This window comes from Semicossyphus pulcher, unplaced genomic scaffold (genome assembly GCF_022749685.1).
Source record: "Semicossyphus pulcher isolate SPU_LCO1_2020_fin unplaced genomic scaffold, fSemPul1.0.p SCAF_17, whole genome shotgun sequence".
In the NCBI taxonomy this organism is placed as follows: Eukaryota; Metazoa; Chordata; class Actinopteri; order Labriformes; family Labridae; genus Semicossyphus; species Semicossyphus pulcher.
Genome location: NW_027211681.1, coordinates 22,339,800 through 22,366,869, shown reverse-complemented (window position 1 = coordinate 22,366,869; position 27,070 = coordinate 22,339,800). Strand labels below are relative to the sequence as shown.

Below are 27,070 nucleotides of genomic sequence, written 5' to 3'. Positions count from 1 at the left end.
CTATTGCTTACTTTTATGACAGACAAATGTTGTTGTAGCATTAGTAAATCGTTAATTAGCTATCACCAATAACAATCCTATTAATTGTAACAGCTCAAGGTCTTCATTATGTTGTGCAGTTGATCTTAAACCGACGTGGACTGTAGGACAAGAGGATTAACTCATGCTTTAAACCGACTACACAGTGCTCTTCCGACAATGCCAGGTTTATAAAGGTTTAGGTGTCTGTATTTGTAACAAACCTAGTAGACAGGTAGACTACAGCTCTGTAGTAAACAACACACACTCATGTTTCAGTGACCCCAGCTGTGAAGAGTACGGCTGTTAACAAAGTCGGATGATCTCTGAAGCATCCTGTTTCTCATCCGGCAATGGTTAAAAAAGTAATGGAATGTTAATAGAATAAAAGTAGCAGTGCTATTGTGAAAATGCTGAACATTTAATCAATCATTTAACTGAATATCTTTGTTTTGGACTGTTTGTTGGACAACAATTTCTAATTCATCACCTTTGGCTTGAGGAAATTCTAATAGGCCGTTTTTACTAGACTGAATGAGCAAGCAAAAATGTATTAATGAAAATAGCCATTTCTTGCAGCCTTGTATTACATGTTATGATCATTTTGAAGGATACTCATTTATGCTAAGAACAAATATAAAAACTTTTAAATAAGATTCACAAGTCCCTCCTATACTAAATGATTGTTAGATTCATCTGACAAAAGTCCAAAACACAAAAAAAAAACATGTATACTTTATTTCAAGTGATTATTATCACAGCTGTTGTTTTAATCAACTAAATATTTGATAACTAAACTAAACAGGTATACCTCCAGTGATCCCAGCAGTGGAGGGATTACATCAGCGGAAGATTGAAATATGAGGCAAATTGCAGACAAACGATCTCGGACACACCCTGTCTCTTGACTGTGGTAGATGCTCTTCGAATGAGAGTGGATAGTGCTTAGTTTGATGCAGAAAACTTAGTTTTGATGTCATTATGATCTGTAATTTACACTGAAATCTTTTCTGCCTGCAGCCGTGCTAAGAATGTGGTGGCACCAGCTCGGCCTCCGGTGCGGTTCTTCTCTGCCGAGGCCCCGGTAGTGGACCTTTACCTGGGTCAGCTGGACCAGGTGAGATTAAAAGACACAGACAGTTGATGTAAAACACTTTTTGTTGCATGATGATTAACTACTCTTGTTGGTCCCTGGTTGTGATACATTTAAGATCATACTTTAAACACAAGCAGGGTTGTATTTAAGTTTCGAGCTTAAGTCTATAAAATGTCAATAACATTACAATTTTTTTCTACAGGTGGAGCGTATCAGGAGTGTGGCAGAGGTGTCTCTCATCTTCTTCTATGCACCTTGGTGTGCTCACTCGATGGCTGCCCGGCAAGAAGTGCAGCAGGTGGCTAAGAAGCTCGCCAAACAGGTATGGAACACGCGAGGACACAACAAACACTGAATTGTTTAAATGCCAAACAGTAACCTTTACTGACGCCCTATCACGTAATCAAGGACAAGGAAGCAGCAGCAAAGACTTACTCAGTTTATGTGTTGAGCATGGTTTTCCAGGACCTAGCAGTGCATGCTTTAGCAAGCTCTGTAAAGCTATTTTTCTTTGACCCCAGAGAGCAGTGTGTACCCTGTGAAACCAAACTACAACTTTCATGTATTTTTATAGCCTAACCCAAGATCTCTTCCGTAACTTTACCAAGTAGTTTTTAGTGCGTAGACCTAACCAAACTTTGTGATTTCACAGAACAAAATAAAATGTCAGCAGTACCACCGAAAGCAGTCTTAAAGAATAGATCATGGTTTTGGCTAGAATAATAATCTATAAGCCTTTTACAGACCTTCCAATCTGATTAGAAATTAATTGTTTGACATGATTTATTACATCTTAATATGTATAATATTTGAAAATGTATTGAAAATCTGCACAGATGACTTGTCCTGGTTGCAGCAACGCCAGAACTAAGAAGCAAAACTCTCAGTGTATCTTTGTAAATTGATGAATCACAAAAAATAAAATCATCTGTTTGAATTACAGTGTGATGTATCCTGTAGGTCTTATTTAGTGTTAGTTCATAAACAACTCTAAAGTCACTGCTTTGCTAGCTTATCTAAAGAGTGATGGGGGTCGATCCAGTGCAAACCCACAAGAATGCGCATCAGACAAACAACACTCTGTCAAGTCTGATCTCCCTCATGACTGAGAATCATTACACACCATGCCCGCTCTGTGGTCTTGAAACTGTTTTGTTTGTTACACTCTGTTTCTTTCACAAACACAGGTGCAGTTTGTGGCTGTTAACTGCTGGTGGAGTCTGGGGAAATGCAGGAAGCAGAACCGCTTCTATCAGTACCCAATCATCCATCTGTTTTATAGAAGGTAAGACTTTTTAAAGTTATTTGTGTTTAACTGAAACAGTGAGTGGTGAATAACTGTTAAAAAAACATGACAGAATAGGACAGCTCTTTCTTTTGAAATGGTTGTCATGAAAGTCTTTTGCCAGTTTGAAATTAGCAAAAACTGGGGCACCCTAGTGGTCTATGGTTTTAGGGTGCTCACCACTTCCTTTAATTCAATTTAATTAAATTTACTGTCATTATGCCAGCCCAGTATGACTAAAGGTATCTGGTCTGTAGTATTTGCTATGATATTATGTCCACAGTTTCCCCCAGGACTTTGTTTGATTAAGGCTTTAAGCCATTAAAATTGTAGATGATGGAGTAAACAATGACCACACTCGTTAAGTTTGTGGCTTTTCCTTCCTTTCACCCGAATGTTGGTGTTTAATTTTTAAGTTTTTTTTTTTAACAGCATCTTAACTTGCACCATTTAGCTGTCAGTGGGAGATCACTTCATTGATCCATTACGCTGTTTCTCTTTGTGTTTGTGCGCTGCAGGTTTGGGCCCATAGAGTACAAGGGTCCATTTGTGGCTCCTTATGTGGAAAATTTTATCCTCAGAGTCATCACACCGCTTACTTACCTCCCATCCAGAGCCACACTTGAGGAGTTCCTTTCTTATCATGAGGTATTGTTTAGTGCCAGGCCATCTAATGTGTCCTTACAGAGGTATACTTTGAATAAGGAATGATTTTTGATGATAATGTAATGTAATGGTGTGTCTCTTGTATTTCTAGTCTCGAGTGGTGGGTTTCTTCCAGTTTAACTCCTCTCCTCAGCCGCCAGGATACATCACATTTCTGTCCTCTGCCCTGCAGGCCCTAAAAAGGGGTAAGATGTGATCATTATGCACTAAAGCCGCATCTTTAAACTTTGTTTTAAAATGAAAATAAGCCGTGAGTATGCTAAAAATAGAGATGTGCAATGACGGGTGAAAGAGGTTTAATGTCCATGCAAAATGTGCAGTCCTGCGTACATGCATTTGCATGCTGGTCACATCATCAGATATACTGTAAGTGAAGATGGAAAGAACTGAAACTTTTCAGCCATCAGCCCTGAGTCTTTCTGTTTCTGGTGCAGATTTCCGTGGTGCTATACGTTTCGGGATTGTGACAAACAAAAAGGTGGCAGAAGCCATCTCACTAAAAGAAGATCAAACAGTTTATCTTTACAGAAGATTAAACTCCTCTTTGGTGAGCAACGTCAACTGGCCATGATACACAGCACATAAACCTTGGTTTTAAAATTGTAATTAATTGATCAATACATTTCAGATTTATTTAGGAAGTATACTAAGGCTTTGCCCCGGCATTGTGCTGTATGTTTTCTTCTTTCAGATTTTCCCTCGAAGTGAACGCAACTTCACATCAGAGGCCATCTGTAGCTGGGTGTTCGAACACCATGAGACCGTCCTCCACTGGCTGCAGCCTCCAGGAACAAAGTCCCGCCTTCTCGAGCATGAGCTGACCAAAGGTCCCGCACTGCTGCTCTTCTTGCCGCACAATCCTCTTGGCTTACAGCCTAGTCCCATGCTACAGCAGGTGAGCAGGGATGGAAGAAATTACTTCTGGTGTGAACTGTATTTAAACAGTGTACAATAACATCTTGCTTAACTGTCTTGAGAAGAGTATGCTTCCTGATATATGCTACATGGTTCCAATCCTACCTCAACCATCAAAAGAACTATTCCTGTAGGAAATGATTTACCCTGTACTGTACACCTCACATGTGGTGTGCCACAGGGCTCAATTTTAGGTCCTTTACTGTTGTAGTCGAGGTTAGGGTTAGAGTTCTTTCTTGATGGCAGTCACATCAAAAAGAGGCAAAGAGGACCACATCATCCATATCTTAGTCTTCGCTCACTGGCCAATTGAAGAAGATTACATTCTTGGTTTTATTTCTACTTTGTTTCCTTTGTCTTTCAGGTTGCAGACATTGCTGTGCGCTATCATTCCTGTGACAATAACCACTTCGGCTTGGACAGAAGTTTCACCTCCCACTCGCCGTGCTGTCAGTCAGTTCCTCTCTCAGAGTCCAGAACAAGTGTGTGTGAGGTGTGCCTCAGTTTGTCACGACTGAGCTTGACCAGCTCCCCTGCTAGCTGCTTGTTCCCCTCCGCGGCTCATGAAGGAGACGAGTTGCAGCCTTATCTCAGACACTGCTGCCTACACCAACTACCTGCACCCGTGTCCATAAAAACCACAACCTCACTGGGCTGTAGCAACTTTCTGAACAGCTACAGCCCGTTTAGTCGATACAGTGCCTGCTGCAAAACAGTAGAACCTCAACTCAACAATGAATCACAAGCCAAAGAGGATCCAGACATGCAAGGAGTTCCCCTCACTCCTCATTCTACATCCGTCCCTCCGTCCTCCGTCCCTCAGCAGGGAGGAGACGGCATCACAGGGCTCCAGTGTAAAACAAACAGGACGCTCAGGTTTTATGTGCTGGATGTTGCACTGAACTGGCCTCTGGCGGTGAGGCTTGGAGCAACACACAACAGAAGTGCTTCTCTTCACCAAGAGGCTGGTGCACAAGGGATCAAGAGCAGTGATGGGACGTTTGCAGCTATCGTGAACCTGAAGGATGAGGTTCATTATGTTCTCCATCGCAGCCCAGAAACCACTCTGACAGAGTCTCTGGGTAAGACTAGGAAGCTATTTCATTCATGCATTAGGGCTGCATCTTAAAAGATTCATATCATCAGTCCAGAAGAGCTGAGTTGACCTTATGTCATTCAAATCTCTGCAGTTTTTTTTAGCTGTATCATTGTACACAGAGCCACAGGAGCAACAGCATGGCAGGCTGTAAACTTTACAATTCTCATAATGTCCGGATTCAGGATTCAATATTTAGTTCATACCAAAGAAAGAAGTTTTGCATACTGTGCACATCAGCAGATTCACCAATGTAATTTAGTTTCATAGTGTTTTGTATAATCTGCACAGATGTTATCAGGGAACAGACACCACAGAGAAAAGAAAGAATTCGTCGCTAAATGTTGTGGCCTCTTGTCGATGAGTTTTTAGTGTAAAATTTAAACTCATGATCGACACACTCTAGGAAGGCGGCATTAGCTTGTTTATTGATTAATGTCATTAAAAACACGTCACACTATTACTACAAAAGCTCCACGTGGCCCATTTAGACTGTGAATTATGAGGCTTCTTTTAAAACAGCTACTGTCTCAAGTTGCTTCTAATACTAGAAAGAGAAATACAAAGGAGGAAGAACTGCAGTCATCATTTAAAGCCATACATGTGTGGCACACAATTAATTAAAATGTTCTGGTGCAGGATACAACATCCACATCCTCCACACCAGACTGTCCACTAAAAGCAAACGATCCTGCAACACAACAGAACCATAACATACATGTTTAAAGTAACACTATGTCACTCACACATCAGCATTAAAGCTATACAAAACATCCTATTCGCTGACCAGAGTTAATCCAACCTATTTTTAAAGGAGTTAACTGAAGGAGCCCGCGCTACATTCTCTGCAAACACATCTTGTTTGTAATGTCTTTCTGTCTTTTCCCAGCAGTTGTGTAACCGTGTCAGTGTTCTGAACTGCATGCAAAATCTCTCTTTAGTTATACTGTTGATGTTTGGTGGTGCTTTATTGGATATTACAACAAACGTACAAAACTAGGCTCCACACAAAAGTGCTTGTTTACAGTCAGAAGAACCCTGCCTAAGGCTCAAGTTGTTTTTTATACCACAAGTGTTGCTGGTACCTTAGATAATTAAACCGCTAACCGCTTTTATAGCCTCAGTCTGAGGTTGTGTCATATGATCTTAATAGAAGCTTTTTTTGTATGTCTCTTTATAGAGGCCTTCATCAGGAACTTCAGTGCTCCGTACAGCCTCCTGCAGAGACACTTGGTGGGAGAAGAGGAGGGGGAAACCAGGCAACACCAGCAGCACCACAGACCCCACCTCATCACTGAGCTGACCACTTCTTCCTTCCTGCCGTCCGTCATGGACCTCCAAAAGGTGACGAAAAGCCTCGTTTATCCTCCACTGGCAGACCAGCTGATGATGAGTGGAAGTAGATTACGCAAGCCTCTGGATTAAGTCTGCCCTGACCTTGACGTACCTCACTTTGGTCTGTTAATGAACTGTATTGAACTTAATGAATAATATTAATGTTCACCTGTAGGATGTGCTGCTGGTCTACTACACTCAGTGGTGTGGATTCTGCTCTGTCCTCAACCACATCGTCATCCAGCTGGCCAGATTACTACAGGGAAACAGCAGCATCACTGTGGCCAGGTACAACATGTGTTTGTTTTCATGCTGGAGAAAGTGGCAGTGTTTACAATATTTGTTGTTGAATGATTAAGGTTTTTATTTCACTGCAAAATTATCTTTCATTAACAATTGAAGAAATCTAACCACATTTTGTGTGCTCAGGGTGAATGTTGCACGTAATGACCTTCCATGGGAGTTCATGGTGGATCACGTTCCCTCTATTCTCCTCTTCCCCAAATACAGGTAAGAATGACACACACTGAGTACTCTTTTATTAAGATAGGACAGCTGAAGAGGGACATGAAACATCCGGGGAAGAGAGTGGGGGATGACATGCAGCAAAGGGCCGAGGGCGGGAGTCGAGCCTGCGGCTGCTGCATTGCGGAGCCTCTGTATCTGGGGCACCTGCTCTACCCACTGAGCTAAACCAGCGCCCCCACTGAGCACTCTTTAGAGCTTAAATGATAATTGTTGTAGGGAAAGTTCAATATTCTATGTCTTGTTTTTCAAACCAGATGATTTTCTATTATTCTTTACAAAAAGAAACAGACTTTCTGAAAGTTTTGGAGTGTTGCCAGACATTTAAAAGACTAATTAATCAAGGATGGTCAAGAATATCCTCTACAGGCTTTTAGTATCAGTTCAGTCCTTCCGGATGTGAAAACAAAACAGTTCAACTATTTAATTTAGTTCATCAAACAAAAAGAGTTATTTCTAAGGAAGAGGAAAAAAATAAAAATTACTCACTGAGCTGAATCTGTCAATTAAGTCAACGAAAGTCAGCAGTCACGTCAGGAGGGAAGCAGCCAGCGGTGTTCACTCTTTGATCCTGCGTGATGTTGCTGAGTCGGGATGGACATTGCAATCCGAGGGCTTTAACTACCCCGACTTTAGCAATCCACCCACAGTTAGCGGAGCTATTTTGCCGGAACCGTCCGTCTTCTGACCCCGACACGAATTTGCGTGCTCTCTTTTGAGTCAGCGTGACGTAATTTTAAGACGCTACAAAAGCGGACTCAGGTCCAATAAAAACGAGAGGAGGGGAGAGCTTGCCGAGTCGGCTCGTTACAGGATGATATGTAATTAATTTTTCGTTGTAGCTCTGTAATATTTTCAATAAAACACAACACCCACTCTTTTACCCTTTAAGGGAAATGGATTTTTTTGTTTTGGCACATAAAAAAACAAAGATGGTATTTAACAATAAATATTTAAAATGTCAGAAGGATAGTTTTCACTCTTCTCTTCCTGTTTCTGCTTCTCTTTAAGGAAACAATTTACCGTGAAGTTTCCTGATGACCTGCCCATCACGCTGCCCAACCTCCTTCACTTCCTGCTGCAGCACTCCGGCTCTGTGCAGTACGCAGACACACCAGTGACAGCTTCAGGCGAGGCCGAGAATCCAGCAGTGAACACCGTCCTCCGTGCAGAGTTTCTGGCACTCCAGCACGAGGTTCAAGCTCTACATAATGCCCGGGAACGTCTCTCCCAACAGCTCGCTCAGCTGTGGCGTGAAAACCGCCGACTAACATTTGACGTTCACAGCTTTGAAGCTGAGAACGTAGAGCTGCAGCGAGAAAGACAAAGCTTGGAGGAGCAGCACAGAGAGAAGAGCCGGCAGCTCGGGGAGGCGGTGAGACGTCTGCAGGAGCTGGCAGACACATCTGAAAGCCTGCTGAACGAGAACACGCTGCTCAGGGTCCTGCTGAGGGCGCTGAAGGACAGGACAGAGGCTAAAGAGCAGGCGGAGGTAGAGAGAAAAGAGGTGGAACATAAAAGAAGCCTTATGGCCTCGTGACCACAAATCTGTAGTGAATCCTGAGCGTGATGCAGCGAGGAAAGAAGGCCAGGGACTAAAGGGAGGGTGAGGAGCTGTGGTTAGACCTGAGGTGTTGTCAAACAGAAATGATTAAAATGAAGGGGTCATGTTTAACCCAGAGGCCTAATATATGTTGGAAGAAATGACAGAAGAGGACCGCTGCTAAGTCAGATCACAAGTAAGGAAACCGGTGGATCAGAAGCGAGGGAACACAATACTCTAAGTGCTGTGATTACAGTGGGCTTATCCACTTTTAGGAACACACTGGTTTGGGAATTAAGTGCCAACTGTCCAAGTCCAACGACTCATTTCTGATGCTGCGCTTGCAAAAAGTGGTTTCTGTTGAATGGTGAAGACGTGAACTGAGATAAACAAACTACACAGACCCTGCAGCCAAACTCTTTGTCCCACCTGTGGCAGAACAAACAAAAAAAGACTGGGTAAAAAAACAATATGAAGGGGGTTGAAATCACCTGTACCTTACTGTAACAGCTCATGTGGTAAATTCAGGTTTAGTTACATCTCCACTAGAGTTTTTAAAGTTTCGGAAATGCCTAAAATGCAGGTTTTGTCACTTTAGATTATGCACCAATCCGATACCATAACTTACTAGTTGACTTATTTTGCAGGAAATTATATAATATTCAGATACTCGCTGACACTGGCAACTTTCTTAAAGGGCCAGTTTGCCGTTTTTCAACCTCAGTCCTATCATGCTACTATGGGGAGCTAATGCCATTATGGTACAAAAAAATGCTTTTTCGCTCTGTGCCCTTGGAGGATGCTTTCCCCTTCTCCAATGGGCCCCGGAAAACCTCCGCCAGACTCCGTAAAACGTGTCATCTGTTGGAGGCCAGGGAGCTTGCTTAACAACACTTCCTCAATCTAGGACGCTCGCCACTGATGTCATGCCGCGTTCAAAATCGTCAGGTTTGAAATGTAGACTGCAGACCTGAAGATTTTTTAGACGATCCACCGGTATATTCTCATCGGATTTTGGATTCTGTACAGCTCTGAGCCGTTGCCTGCAGCGATCAACGTCCTTGACTGGAAAACGGAAGTATTTCACTCCAGCGTCTCTCACTGGGCCGTTCCTTTCAGAGGGAGGGGCGCAATGCACGCTGGGTGTTGTAGGAATGTAGAATTTCTCCACAGCTATGGCGCTATCGATTACAGAGAACACCAGCTTTAATTGACAGTGGCTTTTTACAGGGGTAAATTGCTCCTTTTAAAGCATCAAAAAAACAACAACAGTGTCGCCTGCGGAGAATAGTAGCAGTGTCAGAGCTGCAATGAATAAAGCAGTTTCACATTAAACATCAGGAACCGACAGCTCTGCTGCAGCTCAAGTTAGCTCAGATACTTTCTAGCTTCTCTTTTTTTCCTTAGGATTTCTTCAGTGTTTATTGTTAACAAGGTTTTTAAACTGGAGCAAAATTACCTGCAGATGTCTCCTGCCCTCCAGACAGAACGAACCAAGTCAATAAAAGTGGTAAACGCGCTGAATACATCAGTTACACATTATGAAAAAGACAGATTTGTCAAAAAGTTTTCTCCGATACAATTGATGTTTATTTCTAGATTAATTTAATCATGTTCTTTTTCATTATGAGTGGCAGTCAAACTGTTTAATAAAAGAAAGTTGCTGTTATTTTTTTTGACTATCACTTCTGTCGGAGCGGAACTAAGTATCTGCCCAAATACAGGTGTCATAATTGGAAAGGAATTGTATCAGGATAAATTATTGGTATTGTCACCTCTCTAATTTCCACAGCACTAATTCATTCTCCTTCATGATCTACTAACCACTCTGCTGCTCTGTTTCTCTTCCTAAACAGATATAATGTTTATCACACTCTTACTTATCCGCTCGTCCCCTCTTTGCTGCACTCCTGGTGAATGTGGAACCACCATAAACAATACTACCTGAAGTTTTTCACACTTAAAAGCCTCATTTTGAAAAGCAGGAAGTGTTGATGGTCATTGATTGTAGCTTAAGATCGATTTGAAAAAGGCAAATTGAGACCACTTGATGTGACTGTGACAAGAGAAATGCACCGAGAATATCAGAAAAGGGGGGACATGGAGGAAGCTTGCTTTGACTGGGGAACACAGAAAATAAAATAAAGGCCTTGTTCTCTCTGCCACTGGGGTAAATATCAATACCACCATTTGAGAATATGCAGAAAGCACTCCGCTGATTGTTTCTTTAAGTGCTTGTCCACAGGTCGAGATGCAGAGTTTGGCTGCAGGGGAGAGAGGGCTACTAATGAAGCTGAGACTTATTTAATACTGAAGATGTGGCACCTGCTCGCCGCTCTGCAGGCGAGCCGAAGAGCACTTGAAATAATTAGCAAGATTTTTCTTCTTTTGTTTTGAAGGGGATAAAGTTCTTTTGTTATCTATTTTTACAGGAATCATTGAGTCACTAAAATATTATTTCTTTGTAACTATTCAGGTATTAAGAATGAGATGCTGCAATTGTTTACATGTGAAATATTGCACCTGTTTTTACTGATTAAAAATCTTTCATCTTATTGTTCTCCCGTGTGAGAGTCTGGTTGATGTCTGGGATGGCGGATTAAATCGTGTGTTTTTGTAAAACTCGCAGTACAAAATTTCAAAATCAGTGCGATCAATATAAAGTGTTTTCTTTGATTCCAGCTTTCATTGGCGTGGTTGGTTAGTAAGGGATTTTATTTCATCCTGTCATGCACAAAAAAGACACAACAAACAAGCATGAGCAACGACAGAATGAGAGCAAAAGAACAGTAACTCCTCAATACATGTCAATGTCTAATAGAACATCACACCTTCAGCACTCCTTATGCACAGACTCTACCTTTTACTAGATCAAACATAAAGTGGCCTATTACAATGTTGGAAAGCATTTAACCAGCCAACTGAAATACTTCATGTGTGAAGAGGTACTGAAGTCAGCATTCACCAGACATAAAAACAAGGCGAGGTCAAAACCTAGTATGTTGACTGCATCAGGTCAATGTGCACTTTTGTGGGCAATGTGTTACAAGGACTGTCCTTATGAGGCTGATGACAACGTGTTTGAAAGCAGGTGCGGGCTGCTGACGTAGGTGAGGACAGCGAAGGAGCAGCCCCGCCTACTCCCCGAACAAAGTATCCAGAGCCGTATAGACAGAGAGTCGCGTCAGTGGAGGTCCACTATGCTCCATGATCCACCATTGCAATGTCACAACTCTCTATCTCTACGGCTCTGAAAGTACCATCACTCACTCAATCAGTCACTCAGTCAGTCTGTCACATACAGACCCATGTGTAGGGCTGACCCCGGCGGTCAGCCAAAGAAACAAATCAGGACAATCTGCAGACAATTTGTGGGAAAGGTGACACCTGTAATTATAATACAAAGGACAATAGAACAAAACCACTTTCATTTTCTGTCCTCTCCCTGATCACAGAGGGAACACTTTGTGTTCTCCTCTGGAATAGAGTGGAAGCGACCCGTTTCCAGTGCCAGAGACAGATTACTGTGGTACTATACGTGGTAATATCTGAATGATACTAAGGTACATGTGAGGAAAAAGACACATTTATGTTATCATACAATACAAATTGATCCTCCTGTCCTTATTTTGAAGGCTTCATAAAATTCTTATCGGTTGATTACAAAATAAAGTTGATTTATTTGCAGCAGTAAATTAAAGCTGATGAGGAACTTAAGGTTTGTGTTGGTTTTGGCGCCCCCTGTGGACAAAGCTGTACTTCTGATCTCCATGCTGATTTTGTTCTGTACATGCCGACAGGCCATATTGGCGCCCTAGGCGAGTTTAGAATTTGAAAAAATGACCATTATTTACCATTAGTTTACTGTAATATCATAAGGGTTTTTATTCATTCATAGACACTCACAATAAACTCTTTAAGACAGAGTTTCTGTCTCTTTCCTCACGCTCTGTTGCCATCACATGCTGCTGTCTCTCTCTTCCCCTCCCCTTCTATTATATGCTGTCTGCCTGTATCACATGAGTGATTAGTCGAGTAGGGCGAGCTAATTAAACAACAGAACGTACATTATATGTACAACTATAGAACTCCTCTTACCCTCCCCTCTATTAGATCGAGTTGGAGTTTTTCCAACTGGACCTGAACGCATCTCTCTTCTCCTAACTTGTAACTTGTGTCAGGAGGGGTGTGCTGAGTGAGTGGTCGAGGAAGTAAGGCAGAGCGACGGTTAAAGTTGGGAGTGAAGGTGTCAATCTTGCAGTAGGCTTGAATTTAACTTCGGGGCTTCATTAAAATGTTTGAGGCTCAGGCCAACGCACCCCAGAACATGGTGCCCTATAGGTGACCAACTATATCATCTGCATGCTGAAGTGTTGGTTTATAACAGAAAATCTCATCCTGCTTTCTTTTTGAAAGATAATTACTAAGCCTTTACAGTAAAAAGAAAATCAGAACTTTTTGTAAAATTATGATTTATTTTCTGTTGCCTGTGGGTCTGCTTTGAATTTCTCCACAGGATTTGTAGACTACAAACTATAAGTAAAATGTCACCCTAACCCCGTGAGGACATGGAGACTGATAATGGACGGCTGCTATGTCACTGTGACCAGTGTCAGTATGTTCAGCCTGGAGTTAAACAGCAGATCTAATCTAATCTAATTGCAGCAGCAGGAGCATGTGCTGTTCATTTCAGCTGAATGGATCCGGTTATTCGTCTTTACTTAGTTTCCTTCCCTGTAAGAGACGTTTTGAGTGCTTTCCAACAAACCAGATAGTTTGACATCTTTGCTTTGCAGTTCTTTAAGGTATAATAAGTAGGATTTGTCTTTGCATTTTGTCAACAACAGATTCAAACTGGGCCCCTCCTCCTGGGCTCTTCGTCACCAGAAGCTCACTCTCATGCGAGAACACCGACCCACCCACCGACAGCATCACGGTTACCTTTGCGCTAGCATGCTAACCACAGGTTACCGTTGTGCTAGCATGCTAACCACCGCTTATCTTAGCTTATCTTACCTGTCCAACAGAAAGAAGGCCAACTCTGCATTGCTCTTTCGCCATGCTCGCCGGTCTGAATGGGGCCCAGTTGTTAATTTGAACCACTCCCACACTCACCTGTACGCTGTGATTGGCTCAGGGAATCACAACAGCGCCCCTCCTGAAAACGTCCCGTGCAAACCAAAATAACAGATGCAGAGGGAAGGGTCTCACAAGGGTCACTCACCAACACATACAATACATGTATAGAGGACCATAACAGATGACTTGTATTATATTACATTTGTAAAAGTCAATATTTTATTTTTCTAGGAAAATCCTACTTATTATACCTTTAAAACACCATTACCTGCATACACCGTTTACTACTCCTTTGTCCTTTAGTTATGAGAAACAATGATTTCTCTGTGGTTAGCTACTTTGAACGGCGACAGCGTGAAAGAGAGCAGCAGTTATTGTCTCCTTTGATAGACGGGGATTCTTTAGGAAACACGTCCCCATTCAAGGAGGACATACGCACTGTCCTCTTACAATAAAATGCTATTATGTAAATCTACATGTGTGTATTGAACACCAGCTTACACAGCCAGACAATATAGCATTGCTCCATCAGGACACGGCCCACAAAGAGATGGTTAGAGAAGAGACAAAACAGATAAAGTCAACAAGTTTGTATTTGTCATACAGCGAGGATAACAACAATTTATGAGACAATCCAGCCGAGATCACAAGCTGTGGAAGGAAGCTTCCTTGTTGTAGAATATTTTCCTTGCTCACTGAGTTTGTACCATTAGGGTTGGGTCAGTGAAGTCTGCACAGCAATTTCAGCATCTTATGACTCGTGGGGACGTAAACAAGGCTGGCAGAGAAGTTGAAGTCACACTGGGAAAACTCTCCTCTCTGCGGACAAACCTCCGCCGACACAGACTGTAAGTACAAGTCTTAAATTATGTTACAGTGATTATGTTTGTATTTCATTGCATTTTAGTGTGCAAATATTTGTCCTTTATCTGTTTTAACTTGTTTGTGCTATCAAGCACATTGAACATTGACATTGAATCTCTATATACAGATTTTTTTAATAAAAAAAAAACAAGATTTACACATTTAAGTGTTGATTTGTGAATAAATTATGTTCATCACAAATGTTTCTGTACAAAAACCGCATTCATTCAAAGCTGAACATATTTTTTTCCTCTTGTATTAAGTTTTTTTCTTAAGTTCAAGTTACATGTAAGATAACGTCTTGAATGATTTACATTGTTTTCATGTTTAAAAAGAGGCATTCAGTTATCATCAGTGGATTAAAAAGCTACGTTTGGATCGCTGTATGTTATTTTAAAATCAACAAAATCATCGTACATATTTAAAATCTTGTCTTTATTTGTGTATTGTGGATTTCTCTGTATTACGCACATGTTGTAGCCTGTATTTACCTCCATCTTTAATATGAATTACTTACAGGTACAATGGCTACTGCACAAATGCCTGTTGGTGAGTCTAGTTTGCAACAAAACACTGCTGTCACACAGCAGGAGTTTCACATAATAACAGCTCTAATTACCTTTAACCTAATTCTAATCAGTTCTAATCACTTCTTTTGCTCCTCTCATCCTCATTTCACGAGTAACAGTCGGCCTGTTGGGGGACGGTCCGGTTCAGGTGGCCTGTCCAAAGTGCAATCAGACAGTCCTCACTAAGGTGGATTACTCCTCTGGTGTGCTCACCTACCTGTTCTGTGGAGGACTCTTCCTCTGTGGGTAAGGAGGAGTTAAACTTCCCTTCACATAATAGTGCTTTTCATGTTTATTAAGTTAATTTGCACATATTATTACATTTCTTATATTCATAGTGTTTCAATACATGTAATAGCCTATTAATCATGATTAGGGTTTAGTGACATGATGTAAGACGTTGAGGTTATATCACGTTTGTTGTCAGTGTTTAGTTATCATACTGTTGGGGCGGACATTTAAATAGATGAAGTCACAGAAAAAGTTGAGCCCATGCACTTACTTAATCCACATCCACACACACAGGTACCTTTTAGAACTAGTGTTGCAGTTTTCAGAGACAGCTCAGTTTGGGTAGGCTCAAAAAGCAACAAATTCACTGTCTTCAGAGTCATATCATGGGACATGGGCCACAGGAATTTCGTCAATCGATTAGCTAAATAATTCAGAAATATGTTGGCCAAGCGCACATTTTGATTGGAGTCAGATAAGGGGACAACCCAAGTCATGAGGTTTCATTTTCTGGGGATGAATGAATACAGCAGTAATAGTGGCACAACTCCGAACTTTGTTTCAAAATAACGCATCGGGTGCATGGCAGAAAATCACATCCCAAAAAACAAAAGCTCCGGCACTCACAGAACCACGGATGACTCAGTTTAATGTGAACTCGTTTCGGCTCTATGCCGTCTTCAGCATGCTGAGTCACCCGTGGTTCTGGGTGCCTGAGCTTTTGGTTTTCTTCATCTTCTGGGGACTTAATATAAGTTATATGCAAGTAGCTACTCAATGTCATTGCTATCCATGTTAGCTATCAAGATACTTCAATCTGAACCAAACAGAAGAAGCAGCAGCCCAAAAGACGTACATGCTCACATCACTGACGTTAAGCTAATGTTAAGCTAGCTGCTAGCTTGGCTACACATTAGTGCAGAATATTGAACCACGCAGTGTGGTGTTGGATGTACATGTGACCATAACAGAATGATTTGCGTAAATGATTTACTGATCTTTTATTTTTTAAACTGCTGGTTTGAAATAATTTAATGAATACATGATCCTGACATTAGCTGCCGCCCTCTCCAGCTTTGTTTTAGGTTGCTGTCTCATCCCGTTCTGTGTGGACCGGCTGAAAAACGCAAAGCACTCCTGTCCTACCTGCAAGACTGAACTGGGCGTGTATAAACGCTTATAACCGATATTAGGACTGCTGAAAGCCAAACATTTGCTGGTTACTTATTTTAAAAATAAAGAAATTGTATGCTTTTCTTTGTCAAATAGGGTAGTAGACTTTTAAAAACGTGAGCTCGGACTCTGGGAAAATAGAGAGGGCATTTCTCTGGCGTTTTATATGCGAAACAATTTATTAAGCCCGAAGTGATACGTTTACCTTCTTAGGATTAAACTCCCATCGCTTACATCTTTACACCAGACAAGAGACAGCAGTTTTCTCCCAAATTAATTACTGTTGGATACAGAAAATGGAACTGTACTGAATCTGACAGTAAAAAAGGTTGCCACTAATATTCTTATATGTCTTCTCAAGCTTCCTGTTCATGTGTTTTTTGCTGCTTTAAGAGTTAGACTGGAAAAACAGATGGTGCTCACTCACTTACAGCTTGGATTAAATGTACATTAATGATGAATTTGTGATTAAATATGTTGTTGGTGTTGGTTTAACTGTACAAATAAAATTATGTGGCAAATCCCTTGAATTTAAATAAAATATGACCAAGCTGTCTTGATTGTGCAACTTCATACAATGTGCATTTATTATTAATCATACAGCTCCAGGCATGCGTTCATTTTCAAGGTAAGCCTGCCTATAAAGAAAGTGCTATCTTAACATGAATACACAGGATTACAGAAATACAGATAAAGCAGAAACTGTCACCTTCATTTTTCTATTACATGTACGCCTTCATCTCAACAAAACAACAGAACCACCAGAAGCAAAGGACAAGTAGGCTACATATATGAGCCTTTTAAACTCCAGACTTTAAAGAATACATATTTGTTACTAAAGGATTCATTTATCAAGAATTCAGTATTTACATCAACTGTATTGTAATTGTACACGAGTTTCTCCATGGTTAGCAATACAATTAGCATCTCGCAAATGCCATTTTACTTCACTTAAGGTTTGAGGTAACCGTGGCTGTCTGCATTATTACTGACAGTATTTCCTTATACTAACGGATACATAATTATCATTAAAAACAATCAGCCTTGTTCGTTTCTTCATACGAGAACGTGCTGAGAAGTGAGGAGGAGCAGGAGGAGAGCGAGGAAGGAGAAGCCAGCGTCTGCTCGGATGCGGACACCACCGCTACCTAAAAACGGACACAAACACAAACTCACTTTAGAGATCAGCGACGCTAAATTTTCTTCACTAGCCTACATGTAGATAGATCCGATTTCTAATGTACTGATCCAATGCAGCTAAGATCAGCAATCAATATCATTGTCGTTAAAACTGCCCAACCTATATTAGTGCCTGCTAATTTAGCCCCAACCCCCGTATTGAATGCTAAGCCTGTTAAACTTTTTGTTCTTTTAGTAAAAACAAAATTCTTTCTTTTAACGCTATAAATTACACATTTACCACCCAACAATTCAGGAACAGCTCATTAATTATATTTGCAACGGCAGCCAAAGCACGCTACTCACTCGCCTGAAATGACAATCGTCGCTTACATTTTATTAGCTGTAGCTAGCTAGCTAAGTTAGCTAAAATAGGCTCCATGAGTTCTTTCAAAACACTTTCTTCAGCTGACTTTTTAATATTTCAAACTGACTAAAACAAGAATCCTACCATATGGCTTTTAACAAGCACTTGAGTATTACATACTTGCTATATAATGCTACCAATTGAAGCTAAAGCTAACAGGTCTCCCGAAATGCATGAAACAAAGCCTCATTGTTAAAGATTCCCAACCAGCCTATCTTGAATCTCTTCTCTCATTTGAATATTGTAACCAAAGACACAGATCAAAACGTCAATTCTTACTCATTACATTATGTTTTAATTTATTATGTCCACACTATTTTAGCAAAACCCATTTGTTCATTCCTCTCCAGCTTTTTTTAACTGATGTTTTTATCACTTTTATAATAGTTTTTACTCTTCCGATTCAAATTCAATTCAAATAACTTTATTTATCTGTTAGGAACTGCACGTACAGTTCACGTACACAACATACCACACACACATATCACATACTACATTCGTAGAGCAATCAACAGTGGTAAATGAAGCTTTAAAACATAATAAATAAGACTTAATAATGAATAATGCAATAAATAATATTAAAAGATGTTAAAGATTGTGGCCGAACTCTGCCGATTCTGTTCTTATCTATGAAGTTTTTATATGCTGTTTGAGTGGTATTGTTTTTGTGTCATTTAACTTTTTCATAACTCACCTGTGGTGGCAGTAGATCCAGACCCAGAAGCAGTTGTAGCGGCAGGGTTGGATGACGAGGGGGTGGTGGCTTTGGTGGTACCAGAGTTGGTGGTGGCAGCAGGTTTGGTGGTGGCCCCAGAGCTGGAGTTGGATGTAGCGTTGGAGGTGGCGGCAGGGTTGGTGGTGGCGGCAGGGTTGGTTGTAGCTGCAGGTTTGGTGGTGGCCCCAGAGCTGGCGTTGGATGTAGAGTTGGAGGTGGTCGCAGGGTTGGTTGTAGCTGCAGGATTGGAGGTGGCAGGAGAAGCGGTGGTGTTGGTGGAGCCAGCCCTGCCTCCGCGGAGATCAATGTTCAGCGTGTCGAGGTCTGTCTGTAACTGCCTGCTGGCCCAGTTCTGTACCACCGTTTCGTTTTCATAGGACTTCAAATCTGGCAGGTTATTGCCAAGAAGACCTCTCACATTATTAACAGTCAGGGGCTAGGGACAGCAGAGCAGATACATTTAATATTTGTGAATAGATAAACACACACACATTTAAGGTCTATCTTATAAAGTCTGTCTTGAAACAATAGCATACTCTTACTAACATGCTTCAAATGTGAAGCCACAGTTCTTGTCCTGTTTGAGCAACATAGGGCTTCAGCAGAGTTACACAAATCAATATATCTTATGTTAGTGACGTGACATTGCTAGTTACTTATTTAAACCCAAAACCATGATGTTTTTTTCTAAACCAAACCTAGTAGCTTTGTTGCCTACCTGAGCATCAACCTCAAGAAGCTTAAAAATGAAGCCAATGTTAAAGTGCTCAAAAATTGCAGTACCTCAAGAGTCCTCTTGAGGCTGGCTCCTAAAGTGAGTTAATCCCCACAGAAGCCCATATTAAAAGGACTAACTTTACAATAGAAATAAACATGTTTGCAGCCTGGTCCCTATTTATCAGTTATGTACATTTATATATCTTTAAATTATATAAAAGCTTGAAGTTATACGGAATTAGGGGCATTGCCATTTTGAGTGACAAGTGGGCGATGCAAGCTGTCTGCTAGGTGTCACCTTAGCTAATTCCAGTCACTGTGCCTAATGTTCAAGAAGTCTGTCTGCACTAATTAGCAGGTATCGTTGTCTGTACTCACCGTACCTAGCTTATTAGCTCGTAGCTGATGAATTAACCTTAAACATAGAATAGATAACTACATAACTTTGACAGCTTCCTGGTTTCAGAGCGCATACGAGAATGTTATTGTTGTTTTAATGAAGTTGTGAACCTGTCTTCATACATCACACATTTCACTTTTTTTTAATCCAGCATAACATAAAAAATATGTGACACCAGCTAAGTTGGTCAAAGCAATATTTAAAAAAGAAGTTAGCAGCATTTTGTTCAAATGTACCAACGACCAGTTACTGCATTTCTAAATTCTTGAGTCATTTGTCTTTTGCCACGCGGCCATCTTTTATAAACTATTGATGAACCTTACAAACACTTTTTCCCTCGAAGAACATTGCTAAAAAGTAGACATTTACTGCATGGCAAAACATGTACACGTATACACAAAAATCACTGACCAGTACTACGTTCTCATCCAGATTGGTGAAGGTCGCCAAGTCCATGTTTATATCGGAGGTCGCCAAACTTTGGACAAAGTTTAAATCAGAGCCCCCTACAGGCCACAAAAAGATACAATTTACTATTGTCCATTGAAATAATTTTTTGCATGCATTTCGGACGTGTGTGTGTCATTTGCCTACCCATGTATGGTTCTATGAGCTGGTAGGTGCTAGCAGAGACAGTTGCACGGGTGTTTGTAGCAAATGCTTGCCTGGCCGTGTCGAAGAGTACTCTCTTTTTCTCTAAGGTACAGGTGTTCACAGACAGGGCGTCTGCGTCTCTGCAGCAGACACAAACACATTGAGTATAACACAAGATTAGCAACAATATAGTCACACATTAGTCTGAACAATAGATGCCAAAAAAATCAACAACTATACAATCGATCCTTTAATGCAGTAGTCTCAAAGATCTCTGTTTCTTTTCCTTGGCAGCACCTATGAATGTAGTTACAAATGCAGGTCTGTTCATGTGTCCAATTATGTATGTCTTCATTTGAACACTAAATGTATTATTTTTTCTTTGATTTGCAGTTGTTATTTTCAATCTGTCTTTTGTTTTTTCTACCATTGTAACTGTTTACTTACTCGCAACTAAGAGCAAATAGTGAATTTTCCAGTAAATGTCCACTCGACATGCAGTTTGTAACACCAAAGAATACTGCAAACGGTTTTCCTAAGTGGGCCTCATTCAAAGTCTCATTCACTGTTGTGTAATCTCACTCTGCAAAAGATAGTGACGATAATCTCGAAGATTTTCATGTAAATAAATGTCTGTTAAGTCACTATCTATCGCCGAATGAGGTAACACAATGGTGATCGAGCCTATGGCCCACTGATGAAAGCCTTTGCATTTGCAGTATTACAGGCTGGGTGTCTGTGGTGACTTTCACGGAAAAAAATCACAAGCGGCGCCCAGTTAGTGACGCGTTTTCCATCAGCCAGCAGTGGTTGGTCTGTCAGAGAGGGTAGGCGGAGCTAAGCAACTGCTTTTCCGGTCTCTGCAAGTGTTGCGAGTAAACAGTAATCTACTATGGCTGAACAAACAAAGAAAAGATGGATGACTACAGATACAACTTCAACAAGAAGTGAAAATCCAAAGAAAAAGAAACAAACTCGATGCTCAGATGAAGCAAACAGTCTGAAAAGCAAAGCGACCGTCAGCGAGGAAAATCAAGAGTTACAACCGGAGCCAACCGTGGACGTCACACATGAGACACTGGTGCCGCCAAAGAGAACGAAACTGGGATCTTCGAGATTACAACTTTAACAAAAGTTCCTAGATATTATAACTTTCACCTTTAATTAAACACATGGCAACCACATCCTAATGATCAACTCACATTTATACGTGTGTGTAAGAACATCCCTGTTACATTTTACCTGACTGGGTTGAAACCTTGCTAATAAACGTCTAAGGGAGCTCTGAATGTGGAAACTTTTCTATCGCAATCTGTAAGACAGTAGTTCCCATGTAAATAAAGAGTGTCCTTTGAAATTTGAATACCAAAATACAATCAGTTCTTTCTGAGTCTAGGTGGACTTTTGTGCCAAATTTGACCAAATGCCATCAAATCATTCTCGTAATATTGCGTTCACTACATTTGGATGGAAAAAATGAAAACATAATGCCTGGATGCCGTCAACATAGACACATAATAAACCCAAATACATCTTAATTTTTCCTTTCATTATTATGAAAGCAAAATAAGTTATCTGCTACTGTAAAGTTAATGCAAGAATTAGCATAAACATGTTTTTTAATGATCCCTGACTCAACCTAAACCTCAACTTTCACACCAAACCTACATTGCTTGCTCTCATATATGTATAATCCATTTAATGCATTGTTTCCCAAGTAACCATAGTAGTAGGACTCAGATATCATGACGCTAATATAAAAACACACCAGCCCTGACTTCTTACCTGATGCTTTCTTGGGTAATGCTCTTCAACACGCTGGAATCCAGGAAGCACAGGTTGACTCCTCCGATGGCATTAAGCTCATCTTTGCCCAGTGTGTTCCCTTCCTCACTCAGATACTTGGTGATGACTGCATTAGCCTGCACAAGCAGAGAAACATTCATTCATAAGAACTCACAAGCAAATATGGGTAAATAAACAACACAGTTTGCACATTAACTTGTTCGCTCACCAGGCTCGAGTTCCACTCCCCGTCCGACGAGTCCATCAGAGCAGAGAGTGTGTCGATCTGAGTGATATTCCACATGTTGATGTCATCAGTAGTGGCCTGACGGGAGGCTACGCCTAAGAGCCGAACCTGATCCTCTGGGATGGTCGAGCTGGAAGCGTAAGCCTGTAAATATGAGAATCAATAAGAAGTCATTAGAGAATCACAATCAGAGCATGTTTAAAGTTCTCGTTGGAGTTTAAACAGTAAATAGACCAAATGGTGGAGAGAAAATTGGAAAGGAGGAAAACTAAGATGTTGGTTATGTGTCAGAGCCACTCAGAATGAAGCTTCTTTAAACTACAGAGTGTCGGGACTTTAAAATGAAAAATTAATTTCAAATCCTCCGCTCCCCAAAAGCCCTGGCCAACTTTTATGATGCATTATTACACAGCTGTGTTAAATACTTGATTTTGATTGGTTAATTACAGCATTCTGAGGTCTGTTATTTTTGTATAACAGACCGTTGCTATGAAGAACAGAACGTTGCTAGGGATGCGGCTCTAATCACACAATCCAGAGCACTAACTGTAAGCATATCAATCCACCAAAAGAAGTCCGGTAAATTTGACGTCGGTTTGTTTACAGAGGGGAAAAACAGAAATGAGACAAAACAGCAGAGAGAAATCAAGAGAGGAAAAACTGAAGGGTATGACAGAGGGATCTACAAACTGAAGACAGCACATGAAATAAACATTAAACAGAACACAGTATGGGGTTACGGAGGTGTTTAAAGACGGTCAGTGGAAAAGAGTCAGTGTATTACTAGAATTCTGCTCGGGTTCATTTGCTGTCTCCTGCATAATAAGCTTTTTTACATCTGTGACTCTGTTCATCTCCAGTGGCTTTTTGAGTGCTTTTCTAACTCCCATAAGTTGCTCCTGAGACAGTTTCATCAAGTGTTAGCGAAGGATTCAGACTCTTCATTTGGCCCAGATCTGAACTTCTCTGACCCGACAGTCTCTTACCTCATTTAACTTGTTGAGAACAATCCTGAGGTATTCCTCATCGTCCAATTTCTCAACGATTGCAGCCAAGTTGTTCTTAACTGTGTCGGCGCTGAGGCAGCAGTTGAACTGTGTTATATCGTCATAGTCGAAGGGGAACGCTTCGTCGTTGATAGTCACCTGGGTGATGTTTCCTACGGTGCACTCGTTTTCTAAAACCACACAAAGAATACGTTTATATGGTGAATTCAAGAAGATAAAAAGAGCTGAGGAGATAAAGGAGGGAGACTTACCAATTGAGCGCTTAAACCTTCTTCTAATTGACCTCCTTATTTGTCTCTTCAAACTCCTCCTCTTCCTTCTGGACACTCCGCTTCTTCTAAGAACTCTCAGGAAGTACCTCATGAATCTCCGCTTCGTTCTCTGGACACATGATTAGAAAAAATAAAACACAGAAAGACCGAACATCACCGATCTCAATCCAACACCAGGCATTTGATATTATGCCGCAGACAGAAATGCAGTACACACTTTTCTTTCTCACAGCTCTGGACATTTCACTTCAATTAGTTGTAAGATGCAAATATGACATCAAAGTTCAGAGTCTTATTTAGAGTCCAAAATAATTTGCGTGAAAATAAATGTAGATCAAGTGTAGATCAAAAAACCCACTTTGCAAGACTGTTTTGACTCGGCCGATTACATTATAGTTTGTGTATGCATCCGCCTGACTCATCTGCACATAACGGCGCATGCGACAGTTGAAGTAGTGCGGCTCTAAAAACCAGAGGAGGAAGCAAGTTATTATTCCTTTATCATTGGTCAATGAATGGTAATTAACAAATGCTTTGTTTCATTTCATAGTTAGCATTTAGCATACACATGCAACATTAGTGAAGGAGACCATATTTGTTCTCTACGCTATAAGACAATGCTAAATTTTGGCTCTGTAGTGCCAGCTAGGGCTTAATTTGTATGGAGCTCCCTCTGCCTGTCCTCAACATCACAGTCAAAAATAAATCTTGATCTGCCTCTCTAAACTGTCGCAGCTGAAAATAGACAACTGCATTCAACACTCAACACCTGCAGCGTCAGTAATAACCTGCTGAAAACGCGGATACTTTGACTAGGATTACGATTAGTTCTTGGAATATAAAATAAAGATTTTCATTTAAATAAATGTCTGTTAAGTCTCTATCTATCGCCGAATGAGGGAACACAATGGTGATTGAGCCTATGGCCCACTGATGAAAGCCTTTGCATTTGCCATATTACAGACTGGGTGTCTGGTGAGACGTTTGCAGAAAAAAATCACAAGCGGCGCCAAGTTAGTGACGCGTTTTCCATCACCCAGCAGTGGTTGGTCTGCTAGAGAGGGAAGGCGGAGCTAAGCGGCTGCTTTTCCGGTCTCTGCAAGTGTTGCGAGTAAACAGTAATCTACTATGGCTGAACAAACAAAGAAAAGATGAATGACTACAGATACAACTTCAACAAGAAGTGAAAATCCAAAGAAAAAGAAACAAACTCGACGCTCAGATGAAGCAAACAGTCTGAAAAGGAAAGCGACCGTCAGCGAGGAAAATCAAGAGTTACAACCGGAGCCAACCGTGGACGTCACACATGCAGCACTGTCTGGATATCTGGGAAGTGAGTTCTGGCAATTACCGTTTAACGCCATAGGTGCGGCCAAAGAGAACGAAACTGAAATCTTCAATTACAACTTTAATGCGCAACTTTTGTAAGAATTAAACGAACAGAACCATGCTCACTTCAAACCCAATATCACCAATTTGAATTTAGATTGAAACTACTGTTCTTGTAAATGCTAACGTATGTGTACATAAGTGACGTACCAAGTATTCTATTGTGGATTTGAATTTTCTAGCGGCTTTAGTGCCTGTATTTATGAGTTACTTACTCTGTCAAAGTTTCCATAGAAAGTTGAAGGCAAATACAGCGGTAACATCCCGAGGCCCCTCAGAGTGTTTTCATTCCATGTCGATGGAGCTCTGGTTATTGAAAAGCAAAGAGCGTAAAAAAAACAAGTTATTAAATTAGGAAGGAACAGGCAAAACATTTTAATATTAATAGTGGCACCAAAGGCTGCCAGTATAAAATAAATCAGTGGCCCCCAAATTTTTGAGGACTAAAATCAGCTTGAGCTGCTGCTGACGTACCCGTACTGTGTCCTCCCGCTCACCAGCAGAGTTTCAACAGCATCTGCTTGATTTGTAGTGAGGTCTGTGCAGACGTTGAGTTGTTCCAGGATGGACGGGTCAGAATCGACGATGAAGGAACCATCCACAGCGCAGCACATGTTTCCCAACACCAATATGTTATCCCTTGTCAAAGTTGTGTTTGTTATGCCCTTAGAAAATAAAAAGTGAGAGCAAAATTGAATGTACATTTTTCTCTTTTATTTTACTTAATTTTCCGGTCCCTCCAGGACTTCGCAGGAATTTGCCGTGATTGTTGCTGCAAAAAATGCCTGATTTCGTGGTCACTTTTTTATAAAGTTGCAATGCAAGTTGCGATGTTTTGAGGCTGTGTTCACACGACACATCCACTGTGAGCGACTGGGACAAACACTCCAATAATGCCATTTACTGGCTGAGCGAGCTGTTTGTCTTCTGTCTGGTCGATTTCTGTCTCAAGATGCCAAATAAAATGTGCAAAAACTGAAAGTAAGTTGCCATAAAATGCTCATTCAGCAATGCATATGTGCATTCAATGCTATCTATGTGCAAAGAAGAATCGACACACTATTAATTACATTTATGCTGTTCTACTCTTTATTTGGGCTGCCGCAGCAGTTTAAAGAGACAGAGGAATTTCTCACTGTACAGTGACTATTTAAAATCAGCGCTGACACAAACATCAGTAACAGAGCCTCTGGTTGGCGGAAAGTTAGAAACACAGGCTCTGTTTTGTCAGTAGTCTGAAACACAAGGCATCAGAAAGTGGCAAAGTGGATGGCTAAGTATCGGCACAGAAACATGGAAAAGGGATCATAAGAAGACATCGAGTGTTGGATTTATTATCGTGGATTCACTGTAAAGTATCTCCTTAGAGACACTGTAGTTGGAGGCCGGATAAGGAAGCTCATGAAAGAGAGACGATCACACCGAAGCCTTGTTAGAACGGATCAGCTGTCTGCTTCACAGGAATACAAAAGTACATCCCTAGCATGCAGCGTTCCAGAGATGTTAAAGAAACAGTAAAAGATGCCGTCTAATGTTTATACAACATTGCAGACCTCGGGGGATAATTATTTTAAATGCCAAAGAAGTGATTTTGTTGATGTTTAAGAATTCACGAGCGCAGTGAAAGTTGCAGCAATTGGTTAAATTTGCATGAATTCGCGGGAACGCAACTTCCTGGAGGGACTGATTTAAATAATACAAAAGCACCATTACACCTACATCTAAACACTGAAAATCAACAAGAGCTGCACATGTTTACGTAGCTTTACATACTTTAATAATCTCATAATGACCAATGAAGAATAATGAAGAATGAGGGTGCAGGTATTTTCAACTTATTTGAATTGGCGGAGATAAATCAGAAACCTGCTGATTCTATTTTTGTACATGCAAAATGATCTTTGGACAAAAACTATTCTGAAGGAGTTGATTTAGTAGATTAATACTTTTCTTGCAGGTCGTGCTTCCTTCACATAAGTTCAATCAAAAGTCTTCACTTTGAA

General features: G+C 40.8%; 3 protein-coding genes across 3 annotated transcripts; 2 read left to right on the top strand and 1 right to left on the bottom strand.

The window, feature by feature from the left end:
- Nucleotides 1-1,357: 1,357 nt before the first annotated feature.
- Nucleotides 1,358-11,006, top strand: txndc11 (thioredoxin domain containing 11). The gene is made up of 11 exons (XM_069666752.1): nucleotides 1,358-1,436; nucleotides 2,302-2,399; nucleotides 2,918-3,047; nucleotides 3,157-3,250; nucleotides 3,500-3,612; nucleotides 3,757-3,960; nucleotides 4,345-5,062; nucleotides 6,257-6,420; nucleotides 6,587-6,699; nucleotides 6,841-6,921; nucleotides 7,948-11,006. The coding sequence occupies exons 1-11, from the start codon at nucleotides 1,386-1,388 to the stop codon at nucleotides 8,474-8,476; spliced, it is 2,295 nt and encodes a 764-aa protein (XP_069522853.1). The 5' UTR covers nucleotides 1,358-1,385; the 3' UTR covers nucleotides 8,477-11,006.
- A 2,041-nt stretch (nucleotides 11,007-13,047) lies between these two features.
- On the top strand, nucleotides 13,048-16,405 carry LOC138595032 (LITAF domain-containing protein-like). Its single transcript, XM_069666350.1, has 3 exons — nucleotides 13,048-13,112; nucleotides 15,115-15,237; nucleotides 16,297-16,405. The coding sequence occupies exons 1-3, from the start codon at nucleotides 13,048-13,050 to the stop codon at nucleotides 16,403-16,405; spliced, it is 297 nt and encodes a 98-aa protein (XP_069522451.1).
- A 546-nt stretch (nucleotides 16,406-16,951) lies between these two features.
- Nucleotides 16,952-25,750, bottom strand: LOC138595149 (mesothelin-like protein). Its single transcript, XM_069666490.1, has 10 exons — nucleotides 25,542-25,750; nucleotides 25,283-25,373; nucleotides 23,658-23,787; nucleotides 23,386-23,576; nucleotides 22,382-22,543; nucleotides 22,153-22,289; nucleotides 20,368-20,507; nucleotides 20,185-20,279; nucleotides 18,636-19,092; nucleotides 16,952-17,543 (listed from the first exon to the last, which is right to left on the bottom strand). Exons 1-10 carry the CDS (start codon nucleotides 25,679-25,681, stop codon nucleotides 17,452-17,454), a joined length of 1,635 nt encoding a protein of 544 aa, XP_069522591.1. The 5' UTR covers nucleotides 25,682-25,750; the 3' UTR covers nucleotides 16,952-17,451.
- Between the last annotated feature and the right edge of the window lie 1,320 nt (nucleotides 25,751-27,070).